This window comes from Emydura macquarii, unplaced genomic scaffold, assembly GCF_026122565.2.
Source record: "Emydura macquarii macquarii isolate MOO-44397 ecotype Brisbane River unplaced genomic scaffold, CSIRO-AGI_Emac_v2 contig_3328, whole genome shotgun sequence".
NCBI classification, from domain to species: domain Eukaryota; kingdom Metazoa; phylum Chordata; order Testudines; family Chelidae; genus Emydura; species Emydura macquarii.
Genome location: NW_027133465.1, coordinates 7,548,555 through 7,567,695, shown reverse-complemented (window position 1 = coordinate 7,567,695; position 19,141 = coordinate 7,548,555). Strand labels below are relative to the sequence as shown.

General features: G+C 45.6%; 1 protein-coding gene across 1 annotated transcript in view; it reads right to left on the bottom strand.

Moving 5' to 3' along the window:
* Positions 1-5,081, bottom strand: part of CHRDL2 (chordin like 2) — a 65,074-nt gene extending 59,993 nt beyond the window's left edge. Inside the window, exon 1 of the mRNA XM_067533201.1 lies at positions 5,000-5,081. Within this exon, the coding sequence (XP_067389302.1) occupies positions 5,000-5,081 (82 nt within the window). The remainder of the gene's footprint in view (positions 1-4,999) is intronic.
* Positions 5,082-19,141: the final 14,060 nt, after the last annotated feature.

Below are 19,141 nucleotides of genomic sequence, written 5' to 3'. Positions count from 1 at the left end.
TTGTTTGGCCTGTATCTGTACTAACTGGAAGGTGACTAAGGAACCCCAAAGCAGTGCAGGAAGTAATGCTAGTAATGCTCCTCGTTGATTCAACACTGAAGCAATACTCTGGTGTGGTGTTAGGGGACGCTGGGTTGCTGGGGAGGTGTCAACTTTCAACGGATGACTGACATTTTGATCAGGACCACATGTGATCATTATAAATCTCGCGGCACTTTCTGTAATGTCCTGGTGGTCTGGTCTAACTTCGATGCGGGTAACTGCATTCTGCTCACCTGCTGCCCTCATTTCTAATGAATACACTACTCCGCACTTCTTGCCTTAAATGGCTGTGTACTCTCTGCGATGTATTGATAAATAGTTAGCATGCTTGAACCCCATTTCAGCAATGGACACAATCATTCCACTGTATAATTTGCAATGGAGTTTGGAGGCATTGCAGATGAAAGGTGCTATATGCACTGTATGTATCACCATCTAAGGTACTTCCAGGGCCCCAATTACCATAGTATCTGAATGCTCATCATCTGGAATGCCTTCCGCTGACTTAGCAGTGTCTACAATAGGACTTCACACCTGAGCCATGTAGCTAGGTCAACCTAAATTTTAGGTGTAGATCAGGCCTAAGGGTACATCTACACTTTGAGCTGGGAGGTGTAAATTCCAGCTGGAGGAGCTAGTTGTGATCAAGCTACAATTGCAGTATGTACCCATCTGAAATGCTAGCTCTGTACTCCGGGCAGCTAGCCCCTCCCACCTCCGACCACAGCTACACTCTGTAGTGCAACTGGGAATTGCACCCATGTGGCCTCAGCTCCAGGCTGGCCCCCTAACTCCTGGAGCATCCCTCCTCTTCTGTACACATCCCCAGGATCAATGAATCCCACCACCAGGCTATTTTTTGCAACCTTAGAGGCCTCTCATTTCCCATGACAAACCTCCATTCCAGTCAGTAGAACACTGCCTGTTTTGGATAAATCTGCAATTCCAATTTGAGGAGCAATATCCACGTCGCTCTGAACAAGCATGTGCACTAAAAATGGGTATCTGCGTGACCCGTTTCTACTGGGATCTTTGTAGACTAGCTAGATAATAAACATAGGTACTTGATTGATTTTGTTATTGTTGGTTTTGTGCTAGCGGGGGGCTTAAATTGTATAAGGGTACGCAGTGCATTGGGCTGGGCTTTTAAGTGATCATCACACTAACAGCCAGACCCACCACTCTTACCCAGAGTAACACCTCACTTTCCAAGTCATCCCAGCTACATCTATGCACTGATCTTCCTTCACATGGAATCTATCTAGTTAAGGTGCTTATATGGTCCCCAACACTGTAGTATCTGAGCACTCCTCAATCTTCAATGTATTTATCCTCCCAGCACCTCTGTGAGGCAGGGCAGGATTGCTAGTCTCATTGTACAGATGAGGAACTGAGAGGTAAGCGGCACAGTCTGTTGCGGATCAGGGACTTGATGACTGGTCTCCTCTCCTGGATCCCAGACTAGTGCCTTAACCACTGGACCATTCTTCCTCTCAGAAGAGGGGCTCAGGGCCTCCAGTGCACTGTACCCCGCTCTCGGAGACCTCTCCATGCTGTCTGGGATTCTTGCTGAGGAGGTGATGGAGTCAGGGTGGGCTGGGGAGTAGGGCGTAGGACAGGATTTGCAGAGGATACACACTGTCCACATTCCAACCCCATGGTTCTACGATCTAAAGTTAATAAACTGCCACGTTTTTCATGGATCCCACTGGAGATCCTTGAGAGCTGCTGCAGTCAGAGGTAATCACCGGGAGCCCAGCTCCATTAGCACCACGCTGGCTGGGAGTAAGGAGAGGACAGAGTTGCTGCAGAGGTATGAGGCTTCCATGCAGATCCCAGGGGATCCGCCAGGCCTAGGGGCAGCTTTTATGCAGGGGAGCAAAATCTACCCCATGAGAGGATGATTCAGAAATCTCTCAGCTAGGAAATTCCTGTGTTGCTTCCTCTCGAGAAACCTCCTCCTGCAGCTTTTTGCATGGGAGACAATAATCTAAGCCACTGAGTTCAATGGGAGTAAGGGTAGCAGCATCTGGACCTACATAAGTGGCCCCAAAGCACACATGTATGCAGTAAGTCTTAGTACATACAGCGCATCTGCACTCTCACTAAAATCTACCAGCACGGGCTGCCACTGAATCACTTTTGAAGCCCTTGGCTAGAATAACATCTAAATCCTTTGGAACTTGTTCGCTGCCTGACAGCTGAAAGCAGACAAGTTAACAGGTGCAGGAGCTGGAGTTGCCGCTGTCTAGCTGCGTATAAGAGAGACCTCTACTGGTTGAAGAGAGAAGAGTTCGGTTATGTCTACAGTAAGCCCTGCTTTCTTTTAGCTTACCAGCTAAGGGCTCTTGTAAGATCCCCAGTTAGTGTCCCCCCTTCCTTCTTTCCAAGCCTGTCTATAAGCAGTGATCACTGGTTCCTGAGACAGCCCTCAGCTGAGTTCAACACTGATCTCAGAGACAAATCTTTGAATTGCCAGGTGCCTTGCAAAATCAGCTGTAAACCACGTGTGAAATGGCCCAGCATAGTGGCTGATTTGAGTGACATCTACTCACACACCTCAGATCAGGATTAATCTCTAACACCTTTATATGCTGGGGAATAGGAAGAAGAAGCAGATGAAGCCATAAACTGTGCCACAAAACTCTATGATAAACTGCAAACTCAATATGATAAACTGCATTACCAATAGTTTACCAGTTTCCAAAGAGCATGCAAAAAACATCTTAAGTACAGGTGAATGAAATAATCTCCTAACTGCCTAGCCAGAAACATCCCTTACCAGCAATATAGCCTGTCTCACGAAAACTCAGATGTAAAGCAAGGAGCTGTTGGGGTTGCAGTATAGGGCTGTCACATGTCAGAGGAACTCTCTGAATGGTAAGATGCCAAAGAAGGAACTTCTCCTGCATCATGGCCAGCAGACAGATACCCAGGCTTGTGTCCCACTACAAAATGCCCTTCCTGAAGGGTTTAAGAGGAAGAAGAAAATAGGCTTGCTGTATAATGTGAGCAAAGAGGAAAAGTGAAAACAGGCAGAGCAGACTAGAAAAAGAAGTCACCCATGCCATTGTTCATAAATCAGGTTCTCAGTAGTAATGGACTGCCAGACAATTGACCAGGCTGAGATATACACTTACAGCTGGAACTATTGCTCTGAGAAAGTATCTGCTTGGGGGAGCGGCTGGGCATAGGAAGTTCTGTAAGGTAAGTAAAATAATCTTATATATGCCTGGTACCAAACTCATTCTTAGGATAATGACTGATTTCTCTGGTGTTTCCCCCTGGAGCTCATTGTTTCTAAAGGATATTCACCAGTCAGTGGAAATCTGCAGCTGCTCCCTGCCACTGAGAAGCAAGAGGAAGATAGGGATTGCCAGATTAGATCAGCCCTAAGGTCTAGCTACAGCAGATCCTGCCTCTAACAGTGTCCAACACCTGATGTGTCGGAGGAAGGTGCAAGAAAGCCCACAATGGGCAGATGTGGGAGAATCTGTCCCCCCGAAAACCTCATCCTAATCCCAAATAGGTAGGGATTGTCTTAACCCTGAAGCACTTCCACTTCCTGAATGGCTTCCACTCCGTTCCCAAACTCTTTGGTTAGCATCTGAATAGCTTGGTTGGTTACCTGGGCTTGCCTTGGAAAACTTTTCTTACAGCCCCGTATTGCCATGAGAGGAAGACCCAGGTATGGTGGATCTTCAGCAGAAACAGCTAGGGCTAGTGTGAGGCTATTGATAGGAAGGATATTGGAAACAAATGCAGGTGGACCAGAAGCACGTGGGTTCTGAAAACAAGACGCTCCAGCAAAGGAGCATCAGTAGCTCATTTCACTTAATGAGAGTCAGCACTGTATTCACTTCGGATGGGAGAAAGCAAAGAAACCATAAACCAATGTTTTACTGTTAACAACTCCCTTAGGAGCTAGGCAGAAGAAAATGCACCCACACCATTTTCAATGCAAATACTCCTATCTGTTTATTAACAACCCTTTGCACTTTGGTTATTATAATTGATTACTGGCCCTATGAAAGGCACTTTACAGACAGGTCTGAAGCCAATACCCTAAAGAAAGGATCTCTAAGTATTTAGAGAATGTAATGACTTATACCTTGAACATTGAACACCAACGTATTATTGGCCCCATTTTACAGATGGGGAAATAAGGGGGTTAAGAGACTTGCCCAAGGACACACACAGAAAGCCTGTGCTAGTGCTGGGAAAAGAGTTCAAATCTCCTGCATTCTAGTAATGCAATGTAATAAGACCTCTTTTTATTCTCCGTAGCTGTAAGGACAAGCCTCCCAGCTTCAATCCATTTGAACACCGTGCTTTGAGTTTCTTACAGACTTGCCACAAGCAGGTTTCCTGTGGCATCGCTTGTTTCTCTTTGGAACACCACTGGTGCAAAAGCAAACTGCTCAGAAATCACAACTCCCTGCACCTGCGAGTCTTTTCTGGACCAAGAGGTTCATTAACATGGTACTGACACTGCATTCTGTCACCTGAACATAGCTAGCCAGTATGATCTAGCACATTGGTCAGTAGCACACACTGTTAAGGCAAAGCTGTCTCTAACATCTGAGTTCACAACCTTGTGACTCAGGTTCGGATAACAGAAAACATCAATATATCCACTAAAGAGAATTTACACAGGTTGGACCCAGATTAGAACCTGAGCCCATGTTTTCATACATGGTTCCCACTGCTCTTAGCATAAGAGAGACCACATGCTAGTAAACCATGCAACTCTGTACTTTTTCCTGTCAAATGCAGCCTTTCCAAATTAACCATTATGCTCATTCCTTCTAAACACAGAATCTCTTGGGGAAAAATTCCCCAGCAGCCAACTGCACAGTCCTGGCCCCCGTCATTAAATTCCTCCCTTCTCATACCTCTCATCCTTAATCATTCCTTTATCTTTTATTTATTTATTTATTAATTGCTCTTTACTTACGAGCTCTGGCTTCAATCTCAGAGGCAATAAAAAGAAGCAAAACTCCCAGGAAAAAGGAAAGCTCTCTGATTTCAGAAATCATTCTTCCTTTCAAGAGGGGGAGGAGGGAAAAACCAACACCCCCCAAGCACTTTCTTTGCAGAGCGTTAAAAAAGGACTCAATATCCAAAGAGCTACTTAAGAGCAGCAGCAAGCGGCCACAGAGTCAGCATATGAGACACACGCACGACACAGCTAATTCCTTCTTTACACAGAGCTCCCGGCGGCAGTTTGTTTTAGTCTCATCAAGGCGCCTCCTTTTGGGGGAAGCGAGGAACTTTGTTAGTTGTTGTTTAAAAAAAAAATCAGCACTTTTTTTTTTTATTTTCCCACTTTTTTTTTTTTTTTTAAGTTTTGCGAAATTCCTCTGCTTCTTGGTTGCATTAGGGGAGGGACTTCAGTGAGGATTTGGAAAGAGTTGAAACATTTTAACCCCTCCCTTTCTGCAGCCTTCCCAAGGATATTCTCCCCCCCCCCCCCAAACCCACATACACACACACCCATTATCATGCTGTGTAACATTCCTAGGATTTTTCCCCCACCCATGCAGTTTTCTCCCTTTCCCCCAAATACTTTTATCCCTTCTGTAGGAAAAAAGCCACATATTGAAGGTTTCTTATAACACATCAAAGACTGTATCATCAGTTTCGCATCTGATATGTCCCCTCCCGTCAGGGGAACCAATTCTGCTCTCAGCATATGTCTTCATTGCAGTTTCTCCAAGTCCGGGAACCCAGGTGACCCAACCATGGATGTGAATGTCCACACTGCTAAGCCACGCTCAAGTCATACCCAGGTATCTGGGTCATGTTGGCATGGCATTAACCTGGGTCAGGTGCTAGGATTTCTGGGGGCCTATCCCATGGTTCTTAGCCCTGCACTGAGCTGCGCTACTCTAGGGATCGTTTCATACTGTATTTGTCGGAGAACTTGTCTGTCTTTCCCAGGCTCCTGTAAGGAAGTCTTCTTAGCCTGCCAACACAGCAAACTAAAGAGCTTATGGCTCAACACACCAAGAGGAAATCAACGCTCCACTAGGTCTTTTCATCAGTAACTGCTTTGTTCATATACAAAGGAAGGATGGGGCCTGTGGACTGGAAGTCCAGAGATGTGGATTTCATTCCTGACTTAGTCAGAGACATCCTGTTTCACCTTCATGAAGTCACTTAGCCACTCTGTGCCTCAGTTTCCCCTCCTATACAATAAGGCTAATATTCTCCTTTCTCCCGAGGGTGTTGGAATGCTTTGAGTCATGAATGTTTGTGAAGTTAATGCTATTATTTCTACAGCACACTCTGTGTGCCTGGTGCAGAAGAATACAGAAAGACAAAGGGTGAGATCCTGGTCAGCGCTTCAGCTGCTTTGTGTTCCTAGGCCCCTCCTTCTCACTATCCCTGCTTCCAATACAAAGAACACAGCCAGGTGAAGGGAGGATGGATGGAGCATCCCTGTCTTGGTTACTGGATTGGCCCTTTGGGGCCATAAGCAGCCAGGCATCAAATGAGACAGTCCAAAGGCTATTCTTACTTATGCTGGGGACAGCTCAGGGCCCAGCAGTGCCCAGTATCAGGGGAGCATACAGATATTTTAAAGCCATCATTCCCCCACACCCGTCTCAGCCCTACACTGAGAGTAGCTCATCCACATCAAAGGATGTGGGCCAAGGCCCTTGCTCCAAAGGGTTTAAAATCCAAGCTTCGTAGATTCAAAGCCAGAAGGGACCATTATGACAATCTAGTCTGACCTCTTACATAACTCAGGCCACAATTTTACCCAGTAGTTCCTGTATCAAGCCAATAGATTCTGGTTCAGCTAGAGCATATTGTTATGCTGGGGGTTGGACAATCACACCACTACCTTGTTGGAACATCTGGGCAGGAGAGCTGCCTTCCACTCACATTAAATGAGGGAGCAATTAAATGCCCTTTTGTTTAGTGATAGCCAAAACAATGCAAAACCACTGCCCAAGGACTAAACCACATGCAACCCAGGCAGTGGCTGCACCATGCAGTCCAAGTGTTTTCCTGGGAGTCTGTTAATAAATGCTGGGATTGGGAATTGATTTAATTGCACCTGTGTGACTGTGCATGTGAGAAAGAGAGAGCAGAAATCCAAGGGGACAGTCAGAACAAGCACAGGAAACAGGGTCTCTCTAGAGAGAACTTTTTGGAAAGAGTGCTAGCTGAAAGAAGCTTGGAACTATGAGCAAAGAAACTGTCTCCTGCTGTTTGATTCCTATTGTGCTCAGGGAAACAGAACGTTGTACATTATTTTTAAATATTCAGGATTGCAGCAAAGAAATACCTCATTCCATCATCAATTTCTCCTCTTCACAGAATTAACCTGTAAGACTCCTAGTATTTGCTAAACACTCAAGTCAAAAGAGGTAACAATATCTTTTAGAAAGACATCCAGTCGTGCTTTAAACACTTCACGTGATGGAAAATCCACCATGTCTCTAGATAAATTGTTCCAATGGTTAATTACCTTCACTTAAAATAATTCTCCTTATTTCTAGTCTAAATGTGTCTAGCTTCAGCTTCCAACATTGGATTTTATTATGCCTTTGTTTGCTAGATTAAGGAGCCCTTTCTGAAGTACAGACACCAGAACTCCAGTATTATATTAATGGTTTCATTAATGCTATATACTGAGGTAATACACCCTCCTTAATATTACTTGATATTCCCTTGCTTATATATTCAAAGACAGCATTAGCCATCTTCACCACAGCATTGCACTGGGAGTTCATGTTCAGCTGGTTATTCACCATGACCCCTATGTCTTTTTCAGAGTCACTGTTTTCCGGGATACATTCCCTCCTTCTGTAAATGCGACTTACATTCTTAGATAGATAGATATGGCTTTGCAGTTAACTGTATAAAAACATATATTGTTCGAGTGAGCCCAGCTTATCAATGATCTAGATCGCTCTGTATCACTGAACTGTCATTATTTACCACTTCACCAATTTTTGTGTCATCTGAAAACTTTCCCAGAAATGATTTTATATTTTCTTCCAGGTCAGTGATAAAGATATTGAACAGCTTTGGGTCAAGAAAAGATCCCTGTGGAATTCCACTAGAAACACCATGTGCTTCATCCTCTCAACTGTTTTTCCAACATGTATTGTGTGTGTCTGCTGACAAGGTTATGAATATACCTACCTTAGAGAGAAAAGAACTGATCATATACAAAGTCTGAGACAATACAGTTATTCTGGCTCTCCACTGCAACAGTAGCCACTGATGTCAACAGATACTGACCCTGGCAATGTGACAGGGGTATAACCTGATGTCATGTGACAAAGGCAGGAAATAAAGATCCCTCTTTATTACATGGTATGGAGAACATTAGGTGAAGAGCTGAATTAACGTTAGTTTATGTAAGGGGTTGTGGGAAATAATACCTTCTCCACAATCATGGGGGCTAGAAGCTAATATTTTAAGGCAACAAAAACTGAAATTCTAATGCGATATCTTGATTCCAGCAGGTGGAGTTCCAAAAATACACCAAAAATGAGGCTCATGATAAAACACAAGAGGTGGCAACTCTCGTGACTGCACAATTTAGAAATTTGCAAGGAAGTATGGAGGTCAGAAATGCTACCAAATGCTCATCCAGGTGTTGAGACATGTAAGTGCATATCTTGAGATGGCCTTTTCTGGCCAGGCATGAATGCTGCCATCTTAGACAGAGTATGCAAGTGTACGTTATTATGATTTATACTGCAGGAGTAGAGGGATCACAGGATCATAGCCCTCTTCAGCTAGACACTGTTCATAATTCTGCAAGCAGTGGTCCAAGGCTCGCACAGATCTATTTAAATTAAGCAAGGAAATTACCTCTGAGTAGTGGATCACTACTCAATTTTTTTAAGTAAGCTGTTGCACAACACATCAAGTAATATTGTAAGGGCCACACTGCGTAAACTGCAGCATGGGAACAAGGCAAGATGGAATTGGCCCTTCCTATTTGTGTCAGTTTGCCTGCGCCGGGCAGGTGCAAAGAAAGATAAAGTTCCATTTGTACGTACAGCTCCAGACAGACACCAGTTTTCATTCAGCTAAGCAGAAAACATAAACAGAAAAACCTAGCATCTCATTTGCCAGCAAACCAGCAACTATGATCATTATTTATTATACACAGATAGTGTACTCATTCCTGTAGAGGCTAGAAGAAGACAGGGCTGCTGTCCAGTGAAGAGCCATCAGGCAAATAATCCACAAATTATACATATATATATTTTTAATCAGCATGTATGGTTCACTACTGTAATCACTGTGCTCACAATGCAACATTTAAAAGCACATCAGAATGATACTGAAAAGAGCTCCCAAACCCAGCAAAAAGAAGAGAACACCTAGCCCATTTCAGCTCACTCCATTTCCTCCGAGAAATCCTGAATACATAGATGGGACTTGCAATGTGCTGGAAACTCAACAAACTTCGGTTCTATTGAGGAAGCAAATTCCCAGGTTGGTAGCCTTCACCCTGACAGATGCTTCAGAAGAAATTGTAAGGTAGCCTGTAGTGGACATTTATTGAGTAACTTGTCCACAGGGAAAGTTCCTTTCTAATCCCACTCTGGTAGTGGTTGGTTTAAGGGCAGTTTGCTCATGGACTGGAGAGCATGGGGTTAAGCCAGCCTTGATTACAAAATAAGCCCAATTAAGAGGAATCGGGTGATTTCAATATAAAAGGCAGTAGGAAGCTGCTGGAAAAAGATGCTTGAGAGACTAGCTGAGACTGTTCGGGGAGAAGCAAGAAACAGAAGCCTGAGATGCAATAGCTGGCTTGAAGCAGCTGCAAGGAGCAAGACTGGCTCCCTGCAGAGACCTTAGGCTGTGACCTAGCACTGGGAAAGAGGGCTGGGAACCCCCCAACTCAGGGGAGAGAGACACTGAAGTGGGGCAGGGACCTGGAGGGTCAGTGTGCACCAAAGGACTGAATCTCAGGTGTGGAATGTTTTAATTTTACTTCAGGCTGTGTGGAGTTTGTTTAAGGAACATGGTGAAGGAAAGAATAGGGGCGGGCACTACAGAGGTCAGAAGCCATTAAACAGCCACTGTGCTGCATGCCCTAAAAACATTTTAAAATCCTCTCTAATGTAGCTGTGTACCATATATTCTCATCTATAGGAATGTCAAATCCTTTTTCAGTCTCAATCATATCCTGTAGTAATGAGTTCCATTGGTTAATTATGCACTGAGTAAAATTGGAATGAATTTTCTTCATGCTGCTCCTTTACTAAAAATATTCCTGCTTTTTCCTCCATTAGGACGGGGACAGGGGCAAACCATTGAGGCGGGGAAAAGGTCCAGAAGGGAAGAGGGTGGAAAGTGATGAGGTGAGATAGAAGAAAAGGAAGAAATTCCCACGCTCTAGCTTGTGTGCGTGTGTGTGATGCCCATACTCCAGTGTGTGTGTGTTTGCCTTTCGTTTATTTCTTTGTTAGTTTTCACCCCAGAACTTGCCTCAATCATTGCTCAGGAAGGTGTTTTTCATAGAGTTTGTCCAACCAAGTGGCTTCCATCATATAAGAACGTTTCGATTTAAACCGGAGGCTGACAGATCCAACGAGGAGAACAGCTTTAACCTGGTTTTGTTTTCTTCCCGGTGCCAAAGATAGCATTTGTCATTGACTTGCAATTAATTGCTGCCCAGGGGACCAGTGCTAAGGGGATTGTTCAGGATCCACATGTTCAGCAGATGTTTCCTCTCCATGACAGGAACGCACCTCAGGATTCAAAAGCTTATTCATCCTGCTTCCCCAAAGAGATGCAGGCTGGGAAGGGATCTACTCTCAAGACTATTTTATATGCAAGATGGCTTATTCCATTTCTAAAACCTACAAATAGCTAAACCCACATCAGTTAGCACAATCTGGAGTCAGGTGTCAGCAATGCCTTCTATACACCCAGGGAGCAGACCACTGCCACACCCCCTACAGTGCAAATTTAAACACTCACTCGCTGAGGTTCAGGTGCAGTCAGTATTTATACCCTGCACCTGCTTTCCCATTTAACCTCATTCTTAAAGTGATCTGTCCCCCTTAAAGGGATTACTAATTAAGCTCCCACGATATTCTCTGCATTGGACAGGGCCTTGGAGAAGACATGGTCCCTGCCCTTGGAAAGCAAACCATCAGCTTAAGCACACTGGAGGCTCAGAGGAAATTTTTGTCTTGGGGTGTTTTGATTTTTCTTTTTAATATCACGGACAGGTGACAGCTATTAATTCTTCTCCAGACCAGAGAACAGCCACCAGAGAAGAACACCATATAGAGGACTGATCCTGACTCCAACCTGCAACACTGTCTCTGCACATAAAACAGGAGTGGGAGGGACCTGACACCTTCGTAGAACACCGATGGCTGGACAATGGCCCTTTGTTATCAAAGCGACAGGAGAACTTCATGAAGCGTGAAGATAAGAGTCTCAATCTCATTCACAGAGAACAAGGATCCACATCACAAAAGCCACCACAACTAGCACTAACTTGCTTCCACGTTGGAAGGCTCAGCAGGGAGACCCAGCACTGAACGGGCCATGGAGCCCGTACCATCCTCTTGGTCCTATAGGTGGTCTGCCGTGAGAAGGGTGAAGCACATTGGTAGGGCAATGGGGAAGCCACTTGTCTTGCTGAGTCCCATGCTGCACCTCTTCTGTAAATCAAAGGCTGATCTGCATTTAGAGTTCAGCCCATCTAGCATATTTCACCTGCATTAAATGAACTGTAACATTTTAAAAAGCAAAACGAATGCCCCTGGAGATAATGTCATGGCAACAAAAACTCAAATCCAGAGCCCAGTACTTGGCCCAAGTAGCCAGGCCAGACACTGGGCAGATGAACAGAGGGATGTTATGGAATCAGCGGCGTGGATACTGAACCTTCCTGCGGAGCCAAAGGCAGGAGTAGGCTCCATGGGCCTTTATGCAGCCACTCTGCAAAAGGAGGCCAGAAGGACGTACATAGTAGACATGCCAGCCTTTTCCTTGGCCACCCCCAGGAGCCCTCTCACAAGCGGCTCCAGGCAGTCTAAGCTCCATGCTGTTCAGAAGGAGAGCTCCCTCTACACAATCTGCATTCCTCCAAGCCCCCATCCTGGAACTGGGAGAGATTGGGAGAGGAGTGGATGGAGAAGTCAGGAGCTGCCAAGAAGGAAGAGAGTGGGGAGGAGCAGAGCAGCCGGAGAAGCAGGAGCTGAGGAGAGCAGAACAGATGCAGACCTGGAAAAGTAGCAACAGCAGTAGAAATCAGCAGACGGAGTAAGCCTGCCAGCTTTAATTATGCTATTGTATAGCATTAGCATGTGTGTAACTTACATATGTAAAATTTAAAGTACAATGTAAGGACTGCTGTCAGCGATCTGTAAGAGATTGACCGTCTGTTATAGAGCACATCCACCTAGAATCATTCTTCCTATTTAAAATGCTCTAACTGGCAATAAGGGATTTGTGTTCTCTTTAGATTTTTTGGGTATTATTGTATTAGGGATTATTAGTTACATTAATAAAAAGGTGCCTTCTTTTTGGAAAGAATATGGACTGTCAATCATTTATCGGAAGGCTGTATCTGTGTCCTTCAGGTATTTCCTTATCTATCCTGGAGACCCACACCTTAAGAGGAACAGATTAAGGGGGCAATAGGTTACTCTAGAGGCACCCCAAAACCTGTTTTTGGGGTAACAGTGTGACCTGGCTCTGTTTCAGGCCTCACTAGAGCAGTCTGATTATAGAAGATGTGCCACTGAGCTAAGAGATCATCTAAAACCACCCCCAAAGTGCATCAGTGACAAGCGTCTTTGGAAGTTCTGTGTGGAGCTGAAGGAGACACCATGGCTCAAGGCAATCAGCATCTGGAGTGGATCAGCAACATAGTAGCTTGAGGGATGGAGCCTCTGGCTGTAAGTTTTAGTACACATTTCACCTTGCTCTGCTACCTTCTTTCCTGTTTCCATTTCCATTTCAATGAGTGGGTGAATGCAGGTCGGAACAGAACAGTCCATTAAGTGTGACATGGAATATTGGCTGATAATCAGCATCTGAGCAAAGCATCGCTCTGCATGTTCACAGTGAAACGATCTCTGAGGACATTCTCACACTGTTGTGATGGAGCACAGCCTGTAGAAGGTCCTAATGGCTGTGTGAAGGCATGTATCTCAGATGTGGTCTACACTACCAACGTAGGTTGACGGAAGCTGCCTTACATCGACCAATAACGTATGCATCTACACTACCAGGTCCCTTCCATCAACCTAACTCAACAGTTATGTCGACTTATTTACTCCCCCTCCATGAGAGGTGTAGCACTTAAATTGACACTGATGGGTCGACAGAGAGGCAGTGTAGACACAGGACTGTGTAGGTCAATTTGAATTGGCTTCCAGGAGGTGTCCCACAATGCTCTGCTGTGACCAATCTGGAGATAGTTTTCAATTCTGCTGCACGGCAGCCAGGTACACAGAAAACAGCCCCTCCCCTGTTAAAGCCCAAGGAAATTTTGAATTCCCATTTCCTGTTTGATCAGCATGGAGAGCTTGCCAGCCCAGCTGATCGTGGCAACTCAGTGCCCCAAACGTGCTCCAGCCTGGAGTACACAGGAGTTGGTGGATCTTATTGGTTTGTGGGAGAAGGAGCTGTGAAGAGAGCTCTGATCCAGCGAAGAAACACAGACATCTACAAAAAGATCATGTGGGGACTGGGCGAGAAGGGCTAGACCAGGACACACAACAGCGCTGGCCTGTGTGAAAATCAAAGACCTTCAGCAGAGACAAGGGAGGCGAACAGTCATTCTGGTTCTGCACCACAGATGTGCTGCTTCTACAATGAGCTGCATGAGATACTCAGTAGCTACCCCACTATTCTCCCCAAACACAGCGTGGATATCTCCCCGGAGTCGGAGTCACAGGCCATCTCAGGCCACAACGAGGCGGACACTTTGGATGAGGAGGAGGAGAATGAGAGACAGGCAAGCGGGGGATCCATTCTTCCCAAGAGCCAGGAGCTATTTTTAACCCTGGAGCAGTCCAGCGAGTTGCAGGAGAGTATCGTAGCCAAGCATGATGCCGAGGAAGGCAACTCTGAGAGTATGCAATTCTAATTAAACTATAGGAGTATATGCTCCAATGCTTTATGTTTAATATGAAAAAAAAAAAGTTAGGTGCAGTGGGTATCTGCTTCCCAGTGGCTGCTCTGGGTACGCAGAGGGTACCCCTCAGTAAAGACTGTATGTGCACAGGGATGGCCCAGGAAACTTTCATGGAAATACTGTGCAATCCTTTGCAGAAGGTTTCTGGGGAGGGCTGCCTTATTTCTTCCACCATGGTAGGACACTTTCCCATACCACCCCAGTATTAACACCACTGGTATCATTACGGTATACTGCACAGCAGCATAAAGACTAGGTCTGTACCCATCTGTTACCCTCAGGAGATGGATATCACATAGGGTCACCTAGGGGAGATGATGGAAGTTTTTGTTACAAGTGCTTGTACTGCAGACAATAAAGCATGTGATTCCCCCACCCGTGGTGATTTCTGGGTCCCTCAATTAGTTTGGTGGGGTGGTTTGGGTGGCAGGGATCAGCGTTGACCTCAGCATCTGCAAGACCAGGGCAACTATTACCAGCAGCATTAAGGGAAGGGGGGGGAGAGTTTCCTTTGTTCTCTCGTAGCTGCAACACCCCACTCCACCCCAGAGCTGCCTCAGACAAAGACTGCATTTTGAGAGGCTTAACACTAGTCTCCGATCTCCAAGCACCACCCAGATTGCTAAGGGGAGGGAACATTGTCCATCTGCCCTCCTGTGCTCCTGCTGTGAGTTGCCCACAAGTTGCAGCACAAGGCCTGTCACCCATGCTGCTGGGCCGTACTCACCATGGCTGGAACAGCGAACTGGTTCATCGAATACCTAGAGATACTGATTATGTTCTTGTGTGCACTTCAATGTAACAAGGGGAGTGATTTTTAAACAGCAACTCTGTACTAGAGGCAGGGTGTGCACCGACAATGGTTGCCTTGCACTTTGCATGCCTTTCAGTGTAAAGCTTGGTCTTCAGCGCATCCTCCACACTGGAGGAGAGGAAGGAAAAAGAAAACACGTGATGACATGTTCAGCGAGATAATGAACGCCTCTGGGACAGCTGACATGGTAAGAGCCTGGAGGATTACATTGTCTGTCTGAAAAACTAGACATGGAGAGCAACCCAGGAGCATGAGCATGTCATGCAGGATGAGATGCTGTGGATTATGAAGGGACATATTGAGGTGTCTGGCTGAGCATCAAGAAAAGCAGCTTGAGACTAGACTCCTTCTGCAGCCCCTGCAGAATGGTCTACAAACATCATCCTGATCCCAATCCCCTTCCCCCAATGTTCCAGGAGGCAGGGGGGAGAGAGGTGCAGTATCCCTTCCTCTCATGGGTGGGGGAGGTTACTAAGAACAAAAGGCGGCCATCTGAAGACCTTTGATGGACAAGACTTCTGTGCTTTCACAGACAAGCTGACTGGGTTTCTCCCTTCCTAATTTTATCACACTGTTTGCCCAAGGTTCAATTATTTTCCTGCTCTTTCAGTTTCTTTGCTTCTGCAATAAAAGTCAATGTTTTGAGAATGAAATACTCTTTATGTAGTCCAAGCATGAGAGTGGGAGGGAAGGGGAGGTGCAGGGAAACTGATGCACTGGAGGAAAGGGTATGGTAAGGCACAATGCAGATAAGTGGCGCATATGACTGTGGCTCATTACTGAAAGGGGTTTTCAAAGCCTCCTGGAGATGCAGAACTCCTCACTGAGCTCTTCTTATTGCCCTGGTATCTGGCTTCTCAAAATTAGCTGCCAACCTATCCACCTTCGTGCCCCACCCCTGCAGAAACATCTCTCCCTTTGCCTCACAGACATTATGAAGTACACAGTAGGTAACAATAACAATAGGGATATTGCTTTCACTGAGGTCTATCTTAGTAAGCAAACTGCCCCAGCGACCCTTTAAACGTCCAAAGGCACATTCCACCACCATTCTCTACTTGCTCAGCCTATGGTTGAACCACTCCTTACTGCAAGCCAGGTGGCCAGTGCTTGGCTTCATAAGAGATGGGAGCAAGGGGAAGGCTGGGTCTCCCAGGATCACTACTGGGATTTTAACATCATCAATGATTATTTTATGATTGCAGCTTCCTGAACAGACCTGTGTGCCTAAAGATGCATGCATCATGCATCTTTCCTGATCATCCCACTTCAATGTCGGTGAAATTCCACCGTGATCCACCGGTGCTTGCAACAGCATTGAAAAGTATCCCTTTCGGTTTATGTACTCTTTGGTAAGGTTGTTTGGTGCCAAGATAGGGATATGCATGCTATCTATAGCCCCACCGCCATTAGGGAACCCCATCACGGCAAATCCATCCAATATGTCCTGCATATTGCCCAGAGTCATCTCTCTTCTTAGCAGAAGTCGATTAAGGGCCCTGCACCCTTGGATCACAACACATCCCATGGTGAATTTAGCAACTCTGAATTGATTCTCCACTGACTGGTAGCAGTCTGGCATTGCAAGCTTCTACAGAGTGATCACCACTCGCTTCTCCAGTGTCAGGCCAGATCTCATTTTAGCGGTGCTGCGCTTCAGGGTTGGAGAAAGCTCTGTACAGAATTCCTGGAAAGTGCATTCTAAAGTTCTGCAGCCACTCCTTGTCATTCTATTGCTGCATAACGATGTGATCCCACCAGTCAGTGTTTGTTTACTGGGACCAGAAATGGTGCTCCACCATGTTCAGCTGCTGCGTGATTGCCGGCAGCAACCAGGATTGTTTAATTCTATGGCTTGCCACAGAGCTGCTTGAAGGGCATCATAATGTTCTGCGCAGCGGCTCCTGCCTCAGCTCTGGAAATACTGCAGGATAAGGCGTGAGGTGTTTATGATGCTTACAGTAACAGCACACAGCTGAGTGGGGTCAATTCTTCTCGGGCTATGGCATAAGTACGACTAAGCCAGGCTTTCAAAAATAGGCACGCAAAAGTCTGGGTTGTTTGCCATTGATATCAGTGAGGGAGGGAGGAAACTGCATCATGGGAGGTCAAAGCCATGTTCCCATTCCTCCTTGTGACAACTTTTTGGTCCCATGAGGCATTGCAAGCTCTTCCCCAAACCCCCTGCAGCTAGTTGCACTGTGGGATAACTACCCATGGTGCACTGCTCTCTGCATCGATGCAAGCACTGCTAGTGAGGATGCACTCCACTGACACAGTGAGCGTGGTGTGGACACGCCCACTGACTTAATTGCTGTGGCAGCTGGATGTCAACTTAAATTAAATTGATTTAATGTTGTAGTATAGACATGCCCTTAGTCTCATAGGAGAGCCTCAGTAGTGTCTTCCAGCCAGACACCCAACCTGAAAATTTATTCTATCCTATTATTCCCTTCTGATCTCTGTTTCACTGACATCAGAGACTCTGGAAGGGTGGTGTGTCCGTCACACTTACCCTAGCACAATATTCTGATCACTGTGTGTAACTTTATTTGTAATAGCTTCTTTAATGTGAAGTGTATGCCAAAGTGCTTTATAAAGTTACACACAGTACATCATTCCCTCTTTCACTGTGAATTAAAGCCAAAGTCTGGGGAATGTCTGTTCCTCACACAAACATCTATAATCTCTTGCAATCAAAAGCATCTATGCATGAACATGAATCTTAGAGAGGATTTTTTTAAGATAAAAAGGGCTGTCAACCCTTATATTTCAGGGCATAAGGCAGCCATTGGCTGCAGAGGGTTAGACAGAAACTTTTCCTATGGGAAGATTATTTCATAATTGTCCATTACAGGTTTTTTGCACGTTCCTCTGATTAATCTGGTGCTGGACACTGACAGAGATAGGTCTGCAGACTGGCTTGACAATAGGTCTGATCCAGTCTGGAAATTCCTGTTATTTGTTAATGTCCTGCTTCAGAAACTTCATCTATCCCAATCAGGAAGCAAAAACAAATCTATTTTCATTATTATTTGTATTGTGGTAGCACCTAGGAACCTCAGTCAGGGACCAGGGCTCCACTGTTCTAGGCACTATACAAACACATCATAAAGACAGTCCCTGCCCCCAAAAGCTTTCAATCTAAGTATAAGATTTAAGTGGATCCAAAAAGACAGATAAAGGAGCACAAGGAAACCATAAGATGGTCAACATGAGAGCCAGAGATCACAGCACACCAGTTGTTGAGCTTTCTGTAGTCATCACAGCAAAGGAGAGTTTGAAGGAGGGATTTCAAAGGGGACAATGAGGTGGTTTTCAGGAACTTTAGAGGGAGCTTCTCTCAAGTGGGCAGGGGTAGCATGGGAGAAAGTGCAAAGATGCTTGTTCCGACAAAGTAACAAGCAAGCAATGAAATCTAGGTGGGCTAGGTGACCCGTCACAATAATTACGAGGATTTAATTTTTTTCAGAAATCGAGATCAGTTTGCTAAGGATTCATGAACAGAAAAAGGGTTAAATTCCCAACAAACATAATTCACCATAAATAATTCAACCACCTCAAGTTACAGTGTTGAAGTAAAATAACCTTAGGGAGATGAAGGTGGCAGGAACACTGTGTTTCAGACAATCCACCGAAATAAACGGAGAGTCTGAACAATTTAATCTGCATCTGATTTAGGATGTGAAGACCTTGACGCAGGAACCCTTATCTTTCTTTATGTCTGAATATGTTGACAAGCACAATGTCAACACTCAAATAATTTATAATTACAATGAGTCAATGACGTGGAGAGGCACAGGAAGGCAGAATTTACACCTTACGCACTCCTAGGCGTAGCATCTTCAGTGCCCCCCCTGCCTACAGCTGACCTTCGTGTTTTCTGCACTGGATGGGGGAGAATGGGGGAGAGAGGCACTGGCCAGACCAGCTCCGCGCAGAAGGGAGTGGGAGAGGGGCTGGGGCGACCAGCTTTGAGTAGAGGGAATATGCTCACCCCTGGGCTCCGGCTTCTTGCCTGGCTAGGGGGCAGGGCCTCAGGGGGAAGAGGAGCATGGGGCGGGGCCAGAGTTCCGGTGCTCATGTGGGGCCCCCAAATTGGCCTGGGCTCCTGGGCACAGGTCCCACTGGCCCTT